This window comes from Vulpes lagopus, chromosome 10 (assembly GCF_018345385.1).
Source record: "Vulpes lagopus strain Blue_001 chromosome 10, ASM1834538v1, whole genome shotgun sequence".
Classification (NCBI taxonomy): domain Eukaryota; kingdom Metazoa; phylum Chordata; class Mammalia; order Carnivora; family Canidae; genus Vulpes; species Vulpes lagopus.
In genome coordinates, this window is record NC_054833.1 from 41,972,765 (window position 1) to 41,989,767 (window position 17,003).

General features: G+C 54.2%; 1 protein-coding gene across 1 annotated transcript in view; it reads left to right on the forward strand.

The window, feature by feature from the left end:
• The first annotated feature begins 3,157 nt into the window (after positions 1-3,157).
• TMPRSS13 (transmembrane serine protease 13) overlaps positions 3,158-17,003 on the forward strand; it is a 28,536-nt gene continuing 14,690 nt past the window's right edge. The window contains exons 1-3 of the mRNA XM_041772025.1: positions 3,158-3,245; positions 14,034-14,268; positions 15,338-15,442. Of these exons, the coding sequence (XP_041627959.1) occupies positions 3,225-3,245; positions 14,034-14,268; positions 15,338-15,442 (361 nt within the window). The 5' untranslated portion in view covers positions 3,158-3,224. The remainder of the gene's footprint in view (positions 3,246-14,033; positions 14,269-15,337; positions 15,443-17,003) is intronic.

Here is a 17,003-nt window from a genome sequence, read left to right on the forward strand (position 1 = left end):
GCATGTGGTCTGGGTCTGGCCCCCTCAGGCCCCGACGGAAGCCCCTCTGTTGTGCTCTGAGTGATGGAGAAGTTAGGAAATGGGGTGCAGAGGTGAGGGATGGGTCCTCGGGGGTTCCACGGAGGGAGCTCAGGTGGTGAGCTGGGAGTGAAGCTGATGGAGGACCCAGAAAAGAGAAACTTCAGTGACAAAGTAGGACTGGAATGGCCGAGAGCCCTACTTCCATCGGTGGCCCCAGGAAGGAGTTGGTGGTGGCAGCGGGAGCAGTCATGGAAGCAGAGAGCTGGGACTTTAGTCCCAAAATAGAAGTGAGGCTTCTGTTGCTCCTCCCAGTCTCCCTCTGACCACCTTGAGGCCCATGCTCATTTGCATGGCAGATGTATTCTCTTACGTAAAACTCAGCCTCAGATGGAAATAACCAGGAGGTGGGAAGTGACCGGGTATGAATGGGGCCTGGCTGCTGGCCTGAGGTCCCCACTGGGGATTGGGAAAGGTAGGGCAAATGGACACCTGGGTCTGGGGTGCCTCTGGGTAGCGGGTAGTCATGGGCTAGGGAGCTAGAGGAAGGGGGCAGGAAACGGGGCCGGAGGGAGGGAGGCAAACAAAAGTGGATTGTCAGAGGGAGGCAGGGATGGGTGGACAGGTATCTCCTTCCTTCCGAGGAAGCAGGTGAGGGCAGAGCCTGGCCAAGTTCAGGTGCCAAAGTCGCGGGCAGGAGTAAGCCTCCAAGGCCAGCTCTGTTGGGGGAGAGTCAGGGTCTTATGCCACCCTAGCCCCTTCCCTCTAGAAATAAGAAAACTATGAGCAAAGAATTCTATTCCTCAGTGTTTCACCTCCGCTCCAGCCTGAACACCTACGCCGTGTGTTCTCCTCCACGCAGGGTCCCCGCCTTTCTGGTCCTCGCTGCCCCTCGCCCAGCAGCTTGCGGTGGGGCTTGGTGCTGAGCGGCCAGCGGTCACCGAGCTGAACCCAGGCTGGCGGGGCTCCTTATGGGTCGGTGGCTCGGCCAGCAAGGAGGCTGGGACAGGCCAACTAGTGTCTCTGACGAAACGGCAAGAAATAAACCTGACATTTCTTCAGGGCCCACCCGGTGCCAGACACGTTCTCTGGTCTGACCTGTCATCGCCTCTTCCCAGATGTTCCATCTGAAGACCTCCGACTTCTTGTAGTCGGCTTACACCTCCGAGTCGGGGTTTTCGCCTGCTCCCCTTGGCCCAGAACCCCTAGTCTGAGCTCTTCCCATTTCCCGGTGGGAAAATGTGGGAGAAAATGCTGGAGGGTGATCCTGGGAGGCCAGGGGTCTGCTGGGGAATGGAGTGATGAGCGCCAAGGCTTGGGGAAGCCTCCTAGCTCCCTGGTGGCCAGAGTGGGGGCCCGTTGGTCCCTTGGAGAGAGGGAAGAGGATGCATCTCCTCAGGACTGGGTCTCTGCCATGGCAGGCTGGTCAAGGCAGCAGGAAGGGGATGTGGCCTGCAGCTCAGTTCTGCTCTCTTGGGGAGTCAGGAATGTGACACCAAATATAACACAAGATTGGTTAACCTCGGGGTCCCTATTTGGGCCCTCCAAACATCCTCGCCTCCATCCTTCTGCCTTGGGATTAGATTAAGGGATTAGATTTCCCTTCCCAGCACCTGAAGTGGGAGCTGACAACTTCCATTCTGAGCTAGAAGTTTTCTCACATGTAAATGGGGAGAAAAGTGGTCACTTACTTTGAGTCTTTGCTCAAGTGTCACCTCAGTGAAGGGCTCCTTGACTGCCCTGTCTCAGACTGTCACTCTGCTCCCAGCCCTCTCGATCCCCCTCCCTGCTTTATTTTTCTTGATAGAACTTCTCAATTTCTCATATGCTGCTTTGTCATCTATCTAGCCATCATCATCATCATCATCATCATCTATCTGCTTATTTTTGTTGGTCCTACCTCTCTCCCAATGCCAGTGCCATGGAGCAGGGTATTTGCCTGCTTTGTCCCTGTGTCCCCAGCACCCAGAGCAGTGCCAAGTGCATCAGAAGCACTTGGATATTTGCTGGGTGAATGAATGAGGGACAGATGAACAGCATTGTTGTGAAGATGACGCGCGTTACTGTATGTAGAGCATTCGGCAGGAGATCCAGCGCCTTGTCATTGTCGTCACTGCTGTTTGTTCCCTTGATTTGTGTGGATTCCTCAGGCTCCCAGTCTGTTTCTCCATCTGTAAAAGGAGAGGACCGAATCACTGCATGGTCTCTGCGCTTCCTTCAACCTAAGAAGGAATCAATCTTCTTCAATCTAAGAAGACTGCCATTCACGACCTCTGGGCCCCCGAGTGCCCAGTCACACAAATCCTTCCTAAAGCTCACCTGAGACCTCGCAGAAGCAACTCTTCTGGGGTTGGGGGTGCTAAGCACCCCCTTTGGAGGAGGCTCTTCCTTTGTTACTTCTGACTCTGAGGCGCAGAATGGGCAGTAGCTAGGGGACCATGAGTCAGCCACTATTTCTTAGAACGGTTTCCATTCAGATACTTCCATGTTTTATTCTAATTGGCTTTTGATGTGTTGTTTCATGATGTTTTATTGTTTTCAGTTGAGGAAATTCACTATGTGCATAATTAGAGGTTGTTTGATTTTAATTTCTTTGGTAAGAGTTTTCGTAGAAATCGTTCAGAAAATGGAAATTTTGCCACGCAGTGTACCTTGATTGGGGATTTAGACACGTGGTCCTTGGAGATGAAGGATGACACCGTCCTGCCCTGGTTGGGGCCCCGGTCCCTGGCCTTGGATGTTCCCTGTGGAAACACAGACCTGCCTCAGAGGGCGCTGGAGCATCTGTTTGAGGTGCTCAGGTTGACAGGCCTACGATGGTCTTCACAGGGCCTGGATTTTTCCCTCTGAGAATGCTCCCTCTGAAAGAAGCATTCTGGAACCCCTCATTTCCTCATAGCTGACTCTGTGGGGGCAGTTTCAGGGGTAGAGGTAACTTCACACTCCCGGTATTTGGTATTTGGTATTCGCTGAGTAACTGGGATGGCCTCGGAGGAGAGGAGAGGGACAGGTCTGGCTAGTTCTGTGGTGTTGTTTATACTTGAGATTACCTCACACGTCCCAACCCGCTTCCCCGCCCCATCTGGTGGGGGCTGGCCCTCAGCCTTCCAGCCCCCTTTTTCTCCACATGCCGGGGAAGACAGGGGCCAACATGGATCTTCCTGTGGACATCAGCTGAGCCCAGAAGCCTCACCCCTCGGGAGACCATGGAAAGGGACAGCAGCCGGGTGAGTGGTTACAGGCCTTGGGCCAGAACTTCCCAGCGCCGGGGAAGCAGGGGCAGGGCTGCAAGATAGGTGGGGCCCGGCCACCTGTATGCCTCAGGTTTTGGGGGAAGTTGAATGAGCCTTTTCTTACTTGAAGCTACTTGGGATTGGGATTGCTCAGCCTCCTTCTATCCCGATTTCCAGGAGGGGCCCCGGGGAGGAGCCGATGGGATTTGGGATCTGGTCGGGAAGCACCACAGGGCTGTGCCTGAATGTTGAGCTCCTGCTCTGTGGCCTGTGAAACACCCTGGCCAGGGCATTAATGCTGTTAGATCATCACTTTTGCCGGCTTGAGAAATCACCGGAACTTAGCATTCTAGCTGGGCTTCAAGGTTACCTTGGCTAACCCCTTCACTAGGCTCCTAAACCATCTTAGAAAATGTGACTTCCTTTGTTTTTAAGATCTTCCAGGGGATTTTTTTCAATCTCCTTTGGTCACTTATTTTCAGGCTTCACGATATTCATGCTTGGAAAATGATTCTTATGTCTGAGCGTAATTCCTTCTGCCACAACTCAGGTTCCTTTCCTCTTCTGTTCTTGGTGGTGGCAGAGAGCAGCTAGGATGTTGTCCGTGGAAAAGACAGTTATAGACGCAAAGGCTTCCAAAGATTTTGTTCAGCTGTGCCTCAGCTTTCTTTTCTTGAGGGACATTCTTCTTGTGCTCTAACTTCTCCTGAGGTCTTGCTTTCTACTTCTCTTCATCTTCTTTTATTCTTCACTGAAGTAGTAGAATCAGAGACTCTGGGAAGGATGGGGCAGCTCTGGGTTTGAGAAGGATCAGCTCAGCCTATGTGCTGTGCTTATAGGTGGCTTGTGGTCCATTCTGAACCCCAGATACTTCTCTGCAACCTTTACCACCATCTTTTCCACCATTGTTCCAGGCCCCTTTTGACTTTTCTTTCCGAGGTTTCCCTCCCAACCTCTGCACTGTTCTCCTGGGTTCCTGTCTCCACCTCACCAAAGTCATTTGGTCCTAGGCCTCTAGCTTCCTAGAGCTGCTGGTGAGCAGTAAAGGCAGTGCACAGGGCAGAATAGAGTTTTGTCTGAGGTGTGGGGAAGGTGAACTCACAGTCACAGCCATTGGGCATGTTTGTTGGTGACTTTCTGGGGGCCTAAACTTGATCTCTAAATACAATGGGGAGAAGGGCTGATTTGTCCAAAGGAGGTTAAGGCCGGTCCCCAGGCAGGGTGATGGAGGTGACATCTGCCTACGATGCTCATCTTTCCAGAATTAGGGACCAACATGGAAGGTCACCAGAGGGGCACAGAGTGGGGAGCAGACTTTTCATCCTGATGGAAGAAGTGTTACGTGGTGTGGTGGGCACCATATTCGTTCTGGGAGGCCGTCCTAACTTACTTTGGAGTGAAAGAACTAAACCACTACTTCCTAATTTAAGATTCTGAAATTCACCCCCTTGTTTAAGGCAGAACTTTCAAGATAGTGAGCCTCGGGTCGGGGCAGGGAGAGCTGTCTGGGGTTCTTTGTAGAAGATTTCTTCAGGCCAGTTAAGGGGAGATTGGGAGAAACTGATTGTCTATGGCCATGCCTTCTCTCCGAGGGCTTCATGGCAGACAGATGTACATTGTGGTTTTGGTTCTTTGGCTCCATAAAGTATTGAGGAAGATGGTGGGCAAGGGACTTAAGCCTGATGAAGCTCCTGTGTGAGTTGGTTGGGTCTTCACGGGGGACCTTGGACAGGAGGTGAGAAAGCTTCTCTGTCTTCGAAGGAGAAGCTGCATGATATGGGTAGAACACTGACCAAGTTCCAGGTCACCTGTGACTTTGGGAAAATCAACCTTTTTGTACCTCAGTTTCTTCATCTGTAAAATGAATAAAGATAGTGTCAACTTCAAGGAGCCTTAGCCTAGTGACTTTCAGTTATGAGGCCCTTTTTAAATAGCATCTGGCAGAGAGAGAGAGAGAGTCACAGAGCGTTCAGATTATCCTCCTCCTCCTCCTCCTCCTTCTCCTCCTCCTCCTATCATCATCTAGGGTCTAGCCCTGACTCCTCTAATGATGTGGACAAATCTCTCCATGCCTCAGCTTTTCCACCTACCAAAAATGAGGGTTGGACAAATTGCTTCCCGCTCCACCCCCAGGTCCCTTTCTGGTTCCATGACAGTCTTTGGAATTACATGGAATGGGATTGCAGGTGTGCCACCCTGAATAGGACATGTGCATTTGTTCTTGAATAGTAGTGTGTGTTTTGTGTTGTTTTCCATAGGCCTCACATTCTTAATGCTTACAGAAGTGCAATGCTTATTAAAGAAAGACTGATGGACCCACTGCTAAAGCAGCAATCCATTGTAGACCGAGTCTTCTTATAATAGAGCAGGTTCTCACTTAGTCAAAGACCTCAGAGGTCATGGACCAGAGAGTGGTTGGCAGACCCAGGGCTGGTTCAGGATGAGGTACTCTCCCCTGCAGGGGCTGGGCAGGTTCCTAAGATAGCCAACCAATGGGGTCAGGTCATTGTGCCTTTGACCCCATAGTGCAGGCTCCCTCAGGACCCTTGGCACCTGGCCTTTGGCCCTACAGGGATGCTGCCCTCACCTGAGACCTCTGTGTTTTATGTTGTCATTGGTGCTGGGCAACCTTCCACCTGGCCCATCCCTCCCTGCCTCCCCCTGCATTGTCCCTGTGACTTGGCAAATGTGAATGAGAATGTGTGGGAGTGTGTGTACGGGGCTCCAGGTTTGGGTGCTGGGCGGGAAGGCCAGCTGATGTAACAATAGCCACTTAGCTTAAGTGTCTTGTTTTGGCAAAACAACTTCCTCTTGGTACGGCAACAGCGGTGGTAGACCGTGCCCAGCCAGGTGGCCAGGGTGCTGGGGGGGAAGCACGAGGGAAGCCATCATGGGGAACCTGGGGGTCTTTGTCGGGACCCTGGCAGGACCTCATGGAGTGTGGCTCCTCTGATAGGACTGTCCAGGGAACCTCCATTATGTACCAGCCCTGAACGGTGTCACTTCCCCAGCGTTGGCACAGAAGGCACATGGGGGGTGGGGGCAGAAACTGAGGCAGCAAGACCCTGGGTGATCAAAGGTTATTTGCTTGGCAGCAGTAAGTCCTGGGTGTTCTTTAACCTCTTTGATGAATGGACAAATGAATGAATGAACACATGAATGAATGGACAAGGAGGTGTTTTGAGTCTGGTCTAAGAGGGATTCCCCGAGGCTTTTTCATGAGGCATCATCGTAAACTAGAAGGAACTTCAGTGCTCGCCCAGGCTGGCAATTTTCAAGTCCTTTGTAGCAGCCTCTTTTGTCAAATGAAACCGTATGTAGAGCCCATTGTACACAACTGTGAAGTGGATCTCCTCTGTCTGAAGTGGGGTGAAGGACTCCAAGCCCTTTCCCTGCTACAATAGTCGCGGAGGTATTTCCATGGAACCTCTAATGCTCTGGGAACCCTGCTTCAAAACAGCCAATTTGTCTGCTCCCTTCCTTTTTTAGGTCAGGGAGCAGAAACCCGGAGAGGGATACAACTGTCCTTAAGGTCATGCACGGTTGGGAGCAGAAGCAAGACTCCCCTGGCCTCCCAAGCCTGCTGCAGGGGAGGCCTCCGCTTGGCTTCTTGTCTGGAGCCCAGTTTGATTCCAGGGGTTTCCCAGTTTGGAAGGGGGTGCTGGGGAATCTGGCTGTGCTCTGAGGGGAGACTGCATTTGTGGAATTTCTCTGGGTTCAGGGAGGGGGGAGTAGGAGGAAGCCGTGTGTACCTAGAGGTCCAAGGAAGCCTGGGCTGAGGAGGAAGGAAAAGAAGCATGATCCACTCCGTCCCAGTTCAGATCAGTTCCTTGGAGGCCAGTTCAAGCACAGTCCCATCCACAGTGGGATGGGTTCAGGGCTCCCCTACCATGGCCCATGGGCTCCCCAGCATCCTGACAGGCACAGGGCCCACTTAGGTCTTGCCCAAGGAAGCTCCTGATTTTTCCTGGTGCTTCTAGTGGGGACTGGGGCATCTCTTCCTGCCTAGCCTGGGAGGCTGGGGTGCCAGGCTAGGGTCCTGCCTCTGCCCCCCATCCTGAACATCCTTGATACTCAGGATCACCGGGAGAAAGAAGCTGCCACAGGGGCCTAAGTCTGGTGGGGAGTCCTTCCCCACTGGAGCCTGGTAAAGGGTGCTGGGAGAGCACAGTGATGTGCAGCAGCCCGAGGTCAGGAGCCAGAAGGTTCTGTTTTGGGCCCTGCCCTCAACTGGCTGTGTGCCCTTAGACTAGTTGCATTGCGTTTCTGGGCCTTCATCACCTTATCAGTAGGCTAAAGGAACTACAACTAGAGGGTTTTCAAGATCCTTCTAGCCCTGGCAGCCAGTGATGTGCCCAGCCTGCCCTGGGGTGGAGGCTCTCTGAAGGGAGGGTGCAGGGCAGAGGAGGGAGGCCCTGCCAGCTTTGACTGGACTTGAATGGGCCCTGGTGGATCTGCCCTTGGGTCCTGAAGTTGCGTTATGGCTGCTGCTGCCTGGGTGGATGTTCCCACAGGAGCCCTTTACTAGATTCTTCTCCCTGCCTGCTGTGGGCTCTGAGCAGCCATGGTGCCTCTATTCCAGAGTCGAGGCCGCCTCCTGTGGTTGGAGCACAGTCGCTAAGCAAAGCCCGGAGCTCAATCCTTGGCAGCAGCCACAAAACTGAGCCATCCTTGAGGTGGCTCCCACAGGGCACAGTGCAGCAGAGGACCCCCTCCTCCCTGGCATGGCTGGCTGGGCTGGCAGGACGTGGAGAGACACCAAGGGCAGGGCCACGGGGGTCCTTGTCCTCTCACAGCCATCCCCCAGCAGGTGAGGGCCCACGGGACAGGCTCTGCCACGGGAAACCACGGATTACCCCAGGGGCTGACCCCAGAGACCACCCTGTAGGGCCTGGGGCGGGGAGGAGAGGCAGGGCCAGGAAAGAATGACTGGCAGTGCTTGGTCAGGGAAGTGGCCTAGAGTCACCCACCCTCTGGCTCGGCCCTGTCCATCTGCCCCCAGACAGGCTGAGGAGCCTCTCGCCTGCAGGCGGGTCGTGGGGAGCCTGGAGTGGGTCATCTGAATTCCGTTGCTGGGTCTTCTGCTCACTGGCGAAGGCCAGGAGTTGGGCTGGTTCTGGCCTGGGCTCAGCCCCTTGGATCCTGGCGCTCTGGGCACAAAGTGTCCTCCCACCCTCTTTCCCACCTACTGGAGGCATCTGCTCTGAGGGTGAGGCCAGGCCACCAGGAGGGCGGCTGGAATCTCAGTAGCTGCTGGCTAAGAATTGAGGAAAGGAAATGAGTTACTGCTATAATGGGTTAGACATGAGGAGGAACTTCCAGCAGGTGGGGTGGCAGGCCATGAATTGGGTAAAGAATGGCTGTGGAACCTATTCTAGTGGTCCTGGAAAATGGGAGCTCTTCTCAGCATCCTGCGATGCTTCAGATTGAGGTTCAGAGTCAGGGGGATGGAGCAGACGGCCTCACCATGGAGGCTGCCTTCCTCTGGTCTTGGGGCTGCCCGTCCATCCTGCTGGGATTCAGGGTTTCCCACATGGCAGCTCTCATGGGGAACATGGGGTCAGGCCTCTTCTCTTTGCCTTGTCTTTGAGGCCCAAACCTCTGCATGTGCCTCCCACCAGCTCTGACACCAGAGTGCTTGCTCTACTGAGGCCTCTGGGGCCCTGTCTACCCCCAAGGCCCAGCCTCCCCTCCATGCCCCCACCTCTGCCCCTGCCCCCCAGACCTGGGAGGGCTTTCACAGGCTGCTGAGGCTAAGGTGGCAGCTTTAGAGACTGGCTGAGGATGACTCACCCCCTCCCAGACCCTTGGGTACTGAGCCCAAGATCGGTCGCATTTTACATGCCCTAGTTCTCTCCAGACTCCGGGTAGAGGGACCCATGGGAGTCTCCTGCCCAGACCCCAGCTCACCTCCCCAGGGACTCTTCTCCCTGCTTCCTTGGGGGCCGAGGCCATGGGTACGCATGTTGAGACCTTCGTGTGGTGGGATAAGCACTGGGGAAAGGCTTGGCCAAGGAAGGCTGGGAGACCCCTGTGCCTTTCTGGCTGCCCTGAGCTTTCCACCAAGCCCCCCTCCCCCCACATCTCTGATCTAACTCCCTCCCACTGCTCAGCCTCCCCCAGCCTTCCCACCTCCTCCCGCTGGGCCTCCACCAGCCCATCCCAGGTCCCTTTTTCCTGCCCTGGTGAAGTGGCACCAGGACCAGGGCCCTGGGGTCCTACTCCAGTGGGGACAGCCTGAGCTCTTGAATGTGAAATCAGAAGGTTGTGGGAAGTCCCCACAAGCCCACCAACTGGTTCAGGGGCTCTAGGCATGCTGTCTGGTCCCCTACCCCGGTTTCCTCAAGAATAAACCAGGGGCCATAGTTCCTGCCCAATTTGCGAGCAAGACCCCATGAGGATCCCAGGAAATAATGGGTGTGGAAGCTCTTCGCACGCTGTCAGCCTCAAGGAAGTGAAGGAAGTTACTGGTGACACTCGTGATACTGTGGGTCCAGATCCTGCCTGGGCAGGATTCGAGCCCTGTCACTTACCTGAGAGGTGGGTTTGGGTATGTTCTTAACCTCCTGGGACCTCAGTTTCAAAATCCATAAAATGGGGTTAACAATACCTCCCATAGAGAGCTGTGATAAGGTCGAAATGGGGTCAAGCTAAGTCCCTACTGGGCTTCGGCCTTTGCTACGATGTGAAACACAATTGTGGACCAGGTTCTTCCATGTTTATCCTGCAGTTATCTGGGGGAGGGAGGCAAGGTCATCCCCATCTCACGCACATTGAGACAGACGCGTTCCCTTTACTTGCCCAGGGCAGACCGTTCAGGAATTCACGCAGTCATATTTGAACACAGATTTTTCTACTTAAAGTCCAGCATCTTTAACAGACAGATGACCGGCCACTGTCACTGCTAATGGGCACCGAGTCCTTACTGTACATACAGCACCTATCACTCCAGTGCTATGAAGCTGGTGACTGGCTCACCTTACAGATGAGGAAACTGGGAGTGTGAAGAGGTGGAGCCATAGGCCCAGAGTCACCCGCTGGTGTAGACCGAGCTTGTTACCTGGCATGGGGCCTCTCCCGTCCCCAGGCTCCATCAAATCTTGGCAGGCCATGGGACCCACCAGAAAGTTCCACAAGAGTGAGATCACTGTAGAACCACTGGCCTTATCTCCGGGCTCCCCATGGCACTCCCAGCCTGTAAGGCCCCAGGCCCCAGTTCTCAGGCAAGGTCACAAATGCAGAAGGAGCACCCTGTGTACGGGTGCCAGGAGAAGACTGTGTCGGGGGCTCTTGCTGCTGACTTGAGAAGGCAGGGGACCCACACACACAGGCTTGGGGAAGAATCCTGATTGTGATTCTAAGCAATCTGAGCCTTGCACCTTGGTTTTGTCATCTGTAAAAGGGGCTTCTAAAAATATTCAGGGTTGGAGTGAGGACCTTGTGAGACCACAGACATGGAAATTTATTGTCATTCTAAAGTACCATATATGGTGAGCTATTATCATTTTCTTGCATCGTGTAATGGGAATTTGCCCCCAAGGGTGGGAAAGGCCTGTAGTGTGAGCATAGCAGGGAGGGAAGGCTGGCAGGCTAGTTGACATGCCTGATGCTAGCCAGGGTCCCAGGCAGGTGCCAAGGCTCGGGCCACCATTGGTGGCCAGCACAGGCTCTACACAGCCTGGGTTTGTCTCTCTCATTGAAGAACTTTAGTCTGGTCTTTGTCTAGCACCCTCTTTTTTCTCTAAGATGAGCTCCCACCTTTCGGCCCATCGGTAAGGCCCACGGCTGTTAAATCTCAGCAAGGTGGGTGTTGTGTGGGCCAGTGCAAAAGCGGAGGGAGATTCTCATTTCCCGCCTGGCTGCTGTGTGCCAGACCCAGGCGAGACATTTTCTGTGTTACCTCCTTGAATCCTCAAGATCATTAGTCCTATTCTACAAATTAAGAAAAAGAAAAAGGTTTAGTGTCATCATATCTATTCAGTCCTTGTTTTTGTGGATTGTTCCACATTTGCTTCAACGTGGATGGAACTGGAGGGTATTATGCTGAGTGAAATAAGTCAATCGGAGAAGGACAAACAGTGTATGTTCTCATTTATTTGGGGAATATGAATAATAGTGAAAGGGAATATAAAGGAAGGGAAAAGAAATGTTGGGAAATATCAGGAAGGGAGACAGAACATAAAGACTCCTAACTCGGGGAAACGAACTAGGGGTGGTGGAAGGGGAGGAGGGCGGGTGTTGGAGGGGAATGGGTGACGGGCACTGAGGTGGACACTTGACGGGATGAGCACTGGGTGTTTTTTCTGTATGTTGGTAAATTGAACACCAATAAAAGTTAATTAAAAAAAAATAAAATATATTTCAAAAAAAAAAGAAAAAAGAAAAAGAAAAAGGAAGGTTAAGTGTCCTGCCCGAGGTGACACACCTGGAGGTAGGATGGTGCCCTGGATCTGCCTGACTCCAAAGCCAGTGCTGTCGGCTGATGCATGCTATATTTCAGCATTTCCTCTCTGCCTCTCCTTGCCCCCAACCCCAGTCCTGCTCCCCTTGAAGCATCTGCGGGCTCATCTGTTTTCCCCTTCTGGAGATCTAGTCTCTAGATAGGGGAGGTGAGAGGGGAATCTGAGCTCTGGGCCAGCTGGGCCAGCTGCATGCCCTTCAGATCCCTAAACACACACAACTGTGTCCCTGCTTGGCTGGCCCAAGCACCTGGATCTCTTACGGATATCCATTAATTAACCCCAGTAACTCCCTGGAGTAATGGGTCCTGGTCCCTGCCCATACTAAGCTGAGTGTGGCCAGAGACTCGAGGTTCCTCCTTGAATCCATTTTGCGACCTCCAGAACAATGAGGCAGTGACCAAATCAGTTCCTTCTGACTCTTAGAAAAGAGAGTTAAAAATAGTAAAACCAGGGGCACCTGCGTGGCTCAGCAGTTAAGCATCTGCCTTTGGCTCAGTTCATGATCCCGGGGTCCTGGAATTGAGTCCCGCATCCCCCCCCCCCCCCACAGGGAGCCTGCTTCTCCCTCTGCCTATGTCTCTGCCTCTCTCTCTGTGTCTCTCATGAATAAATAAATAAAATAAAAATAAAAAGTTAAATCCAAACCCCTGCCTGATAGGGATGATGGTGTTGACTTGGGCTGGTGTTCTAACAACGAGGGCTTTTCCTGAACTGGTTTGCTTCCTAATCGTGTCCAGTGTTAAGCACGGTGGCAGATGAGGGATGGAAACAGGTGCCAGGGGTCCAGAGCCTGCCCCCTCTGCACAGCCCTGCTGACTGTGCCCCCAGCACAGGTGCGCTGCCCTCACCATCCATGCCACTCCTGTTCGTTCCCTGGACTGCTCCCTCTTAGATTTAGAGCACCCCAAAGGCTCCACTTTCCAGGGAGAAACAGGACCAGTGTTCCCTGATTGCCGACTAAGGCCAGCTGGCTGCTGGATTACATAAGGAGTCGCTCCTCAGAGAGGCAGCAATGCCTCAAGGTTGAGCTGGCCTCCGAGCCTGGCTTTCTGGACTCACACTCCGGCTCTCCAGCTCACAGAAGCAGTCCCCGGCTATGACAACTTGATCCCATCGCTTTGTCTCTCTGCAAAATGGGAGTGGTTCTGTTCTGAGGATTAAGTGAGTAAACACATACAAAGCCCTTGGAGCATGCAAAGTCTTCTATAACCAGCCATTAGAGTGTTAAATCTGAATGAACAAACCACTCCCCCTGGAGCTGAGTCGGGCTAAGGATCTTGTCGAAGAGTGGTGTGGACTGCTACCCCAGCCTATACCTTCTTCCGATTTTGCCTCTCCGCTCTCCCTGATGCATTGGTGAGTGAGCACATGTGTGTGTGAGTGTGTGTGGTGTGCATACAGGTGTCCGAGTGAGCAAGACAAGTCTGGAATTGCTGAGAATGGTGGGGTACAAGGCAGGCCAGGGCTTTTCTTAAGCAATGCTTTTCACGCTTTTTGATGACAGCTCATAGTAAGAATGGGGTTTTACAAATCTGGCGCACACACGAGGAAAGGGCAGGGGTGTGGGGGGTGTGGAAGTGGAGAGGGAGGGAAGGGTGATTAGTCTCCCCACCTCCTTGAGCAATTTTTTACTTTCCAAACAGATTCTAGAAAAAGAGTTCTTTGTCTGGGACCTGGAAGCCAAGTCCCAATGGCCCAATGGAGATGCAAGTTGCATGAGCTTTCTCACTAAAAATCCTTACACACCTGGGCAGTAGTGTTAAAGTGTTTTCTCTGAAGTTATCTTTGTTCTTTATGTGGCTTCCTCAAAGTTGTATGTCTAGGGAGAGCTGGGACTGGGACTAGGACTGGTCCCTCCGGGTTTCCCAGAAGAGCCTGTTTTCACCTTCCTTCTTCTTGAGATGAGGAGGGGTCCAGTGGCTGATCAGAGGGAGACCTTGGTCCTGCCACACCAGCTTTTACATCTTGAGCAACCCTCAGAAGGAGGGTCCCTAGACACATGTAGCCAAAGCAAGGGTCCCCAAGCCCCAGGCAGATGGCCCACTGCTCTCTGCCCACCTCCGCAGGTCCCTGTGATGCAGGGAGACTGTAGGGAGCTGGCAAGTGCAGGCTCTTTGAACTTGCACTCCATCCCGGGACACTCTCTTCTCAACTGCTTCCCTGCCAGGGTGAGGAGGTGATGGCAGTGGTGATGGCAGGGGCGGTTTGCTCCCCACCTAGCTGCTTGCCCCAGAGCATGTATCTCTTGGCTCAGCTGGGCTGATAGCTGGGTGGGTCCTCAGGGGAGCAGCCTAAGGGATACCCTTCACTCTGCTTTCAGAATGCTTCCCCAGCCAGGACATCTCCAGCAAGGACGTCTCCAGCCGGGGCGTCCCCAGCCCGGGGAACTCCAGCCCGGGCCTCCCCTTCCAGGTCATCGTCTGCCAGGTCAGCCTCCACGACATCCTCTCCAACGAGAGTGTACCTTGTTAGAGCAACACCAGTGGGGGCCGTGCCCATCCGGGCATCTCCTGCCAGGTCAGCGCCAGCCACCAGAGCCACCGAGGAGAGCACAGGTAAGGGGGGACACTGCAGGGGAGGGAGAGGAACGGGGAAGCAGGTGACGGGTGGGGAGGAAATCTCAGAGTTGGCACTCCCTGCTCTTCCTCTATCCCTTGGCTAGTGATGTGTGGGAAGCAGGGGGAGTAGTCAGGTGTGGGCAGTGGGGGGCCTGGGGAGGTGGGGGGCAGAAAGGAGCCATTACATGCAGGCCCAACACAGTGGAAAATTGGGGCAAATGGGGTAGGGGAGAAGAAACCAGGACCAACAAAGCAGCTGTGACTTTGGAGGCTGCGCAGTGTGAGTCAGAGTGCGGATTTCAAGAGCAAGGACTCTGGCGGGAGACTGGAGTCCTTCCCTTAGGCTGCCCCGTGGATGTGCTGGGAGGCAGGGGTCTGCCCTGGAGCAGGGTCCTGATCCTGGGCCCATCTATGGGGAGAGGAGGGAAGGAGGAAATTCTGACCAGGCAGGCACTCTCCACCTCCGTCTTTTCAACCTGGCCTACCTGGGTCAGCTGCTGGAAGCCAGAGCTGCTGGATGGGCCTTGGGGCTGGCTCTGCCCCTGACGAAACAGGGTTTCTGCCCATCTCAGCGCTGCCCTCTGCCTGTCATAGACTTCAGACTGTCCCCACCATCACCATACAAACTGGCCGGGCCGAGGATCCCATATTTGGGGCCCCTCTCACCGTCCTGCCCTCGCAAGGGTTGGTGAGGCACTCTGGTGTGGTGGCCTCTGGCATGAGGCACACATCATGGGACATCCCGCCCTGCTGTTCACTAGTCCAGCACCCTCGAGCAAGTTCTTTAACTTTCGTGAACCTCCGTCTCCCCACCTATAAAATGAGGGCAACAGCACCCAGCTCACACGGTTGCTGTGAGAATTCCACCGGAGGACACTCGCAAGTGCCCGGCTGGCCCGTCGGAGATGCTCAGCTAAGGGAGCTGTCGGGGGTCGGGGTGGTGCCATATCCTTGAGTGGAGCGGTCCTAACGGGCCCTCCCGGGCCAGCCTGCCTCCCTCCCCCTCCTCCTCTGTACCAGACCTCTCACCCATGGCCTTACCACCCCCTGCTGCGGCCACTCCTAGGTATCGGCTTGCCCAAGTTCACCTGGCAGGAGGGCCAGAAGCGGCTGCCGCTCATCGGATGTGTCCTCCTCCTCATCGCCCTCGTGGTGTCACTCATCATTCTCCGTGAGTTCAAGGGAGGGACCGGGGGAAGGTTCTGGTCATGGTGGGGTGGGTTGGGGTCCCCGGATGGGGGCACACAGCAGGGAGCCAGGAGTGGGGAACACACACTCGCCTGGCTACTGTGCCCCACAGACACTCCTGCGAAAGGCCGTGGACCACAGTGTCTCCAGGCCCTTTGAGCAGCTAGGTTGGGGGAACCGGGCTCAGGCTGCACTGGTGCTACTTCCTGCCCATCTTGCTTGGGAGAGTTAGACACTCTGGGCTCAGTTTCTGCATCCTTGAGTGGGATTTCTTTCATTCAATGCATTTGACTGACTATGCACATGCCCAGTCAGCTCTCATAAAGACTTCACTGGGTTACGAGCCGTAAATGACATAATGGCACAGTGCCTGGCACAAAATCTATAAATGCTAATTATTAAAAAAAAATATGAGCACTGATTATAGAAAGTCTCTGGGGTATTTCCAGACAATGGGATAAAGGGTTCCAGGGTTCAGGCCTCCTCAGCCCCCTCCCCACCCTCCACCCAAACACACACACACTTTGGAAAAGATAGGACATGGCCCAGGGCTCTCTGCAGAGGGGAGGCCAAATGTGACTGTCGAGAAGAGGTGACAGCTATGTGGGCCGGGGTGGCAGAGACCAGCTCGTGAAGGGTCAGGTGATGGCCCGGAAGATGGGAGAGCATCTGAGTGGGATACGCAGCTGCGGGAAATGTAGGGGACCGTGGCAAGGTCAGCCCGGGGAGGAGGAAGGGAACTGCTTAGCCATAGAGGAAAAGAGTATTTGGGGACTTGGGGTCTGTCTGCCTGGTTGGGTAAGGCTGAGCTGCAAGGTAGAGAGCTTCAAAGGCCAGGCTAGCGGGGAAGCCTTCTGTTCAAGAGGCAGCACAGTGTGGGGAGGAGCCAGGTGCGTGAGTGTACGGAAACCAGGACTGGCAAGGCTGCTCCAGGACGAGCATGACGCGGGAGGAGGTAGCGAGCTGGTTAAGGGCACGGCACGGCTCCCCCATAGCATCCTGGCTCTGCCACTTGCCAGCTGTGTGACTGAAGCAAATTAATTAACTTTCCAAGCCTCGGGGTCCCACCACCTGCCTGACAAGGTGCTAGCATCATTGTCACAATGCACATAAAGGCCTCAGCACAGTGCCTGCCACATGGTGTCCATGTGAACCTCCAGCCAGGATGCGCTGCTCTGCTTTTCCTGCCCCTCCCACCCCTGGTAGTCCTCGGAGCAGTAGGAATGACCAACGCATGGAGGGATGAGATGGCATCCAAGGGTGGCCTCCCGGTTATAGTTATTTTTTTTTTTTTTTCCGGTTATAGTTATAATCACAGTGTGGTTTCACAACGCGTCCTGGCATCCACTGACTGTCAAGGTGACCCTTGCATGGTGGCTCTGCGGGCATTCCAGGAGGGACAAGTGCAAAACATTAGGTGGCATTGGTGTCCAGGTCTGCAAGGGGCAGACACACAGGGTGACCTTCACCATGGGTGCCCGAGTGCATGGTAGGGCCAGCGGGGGTCAGGCTGAGGATGAGGGGCAGTGCAAGGAGTTAGAACT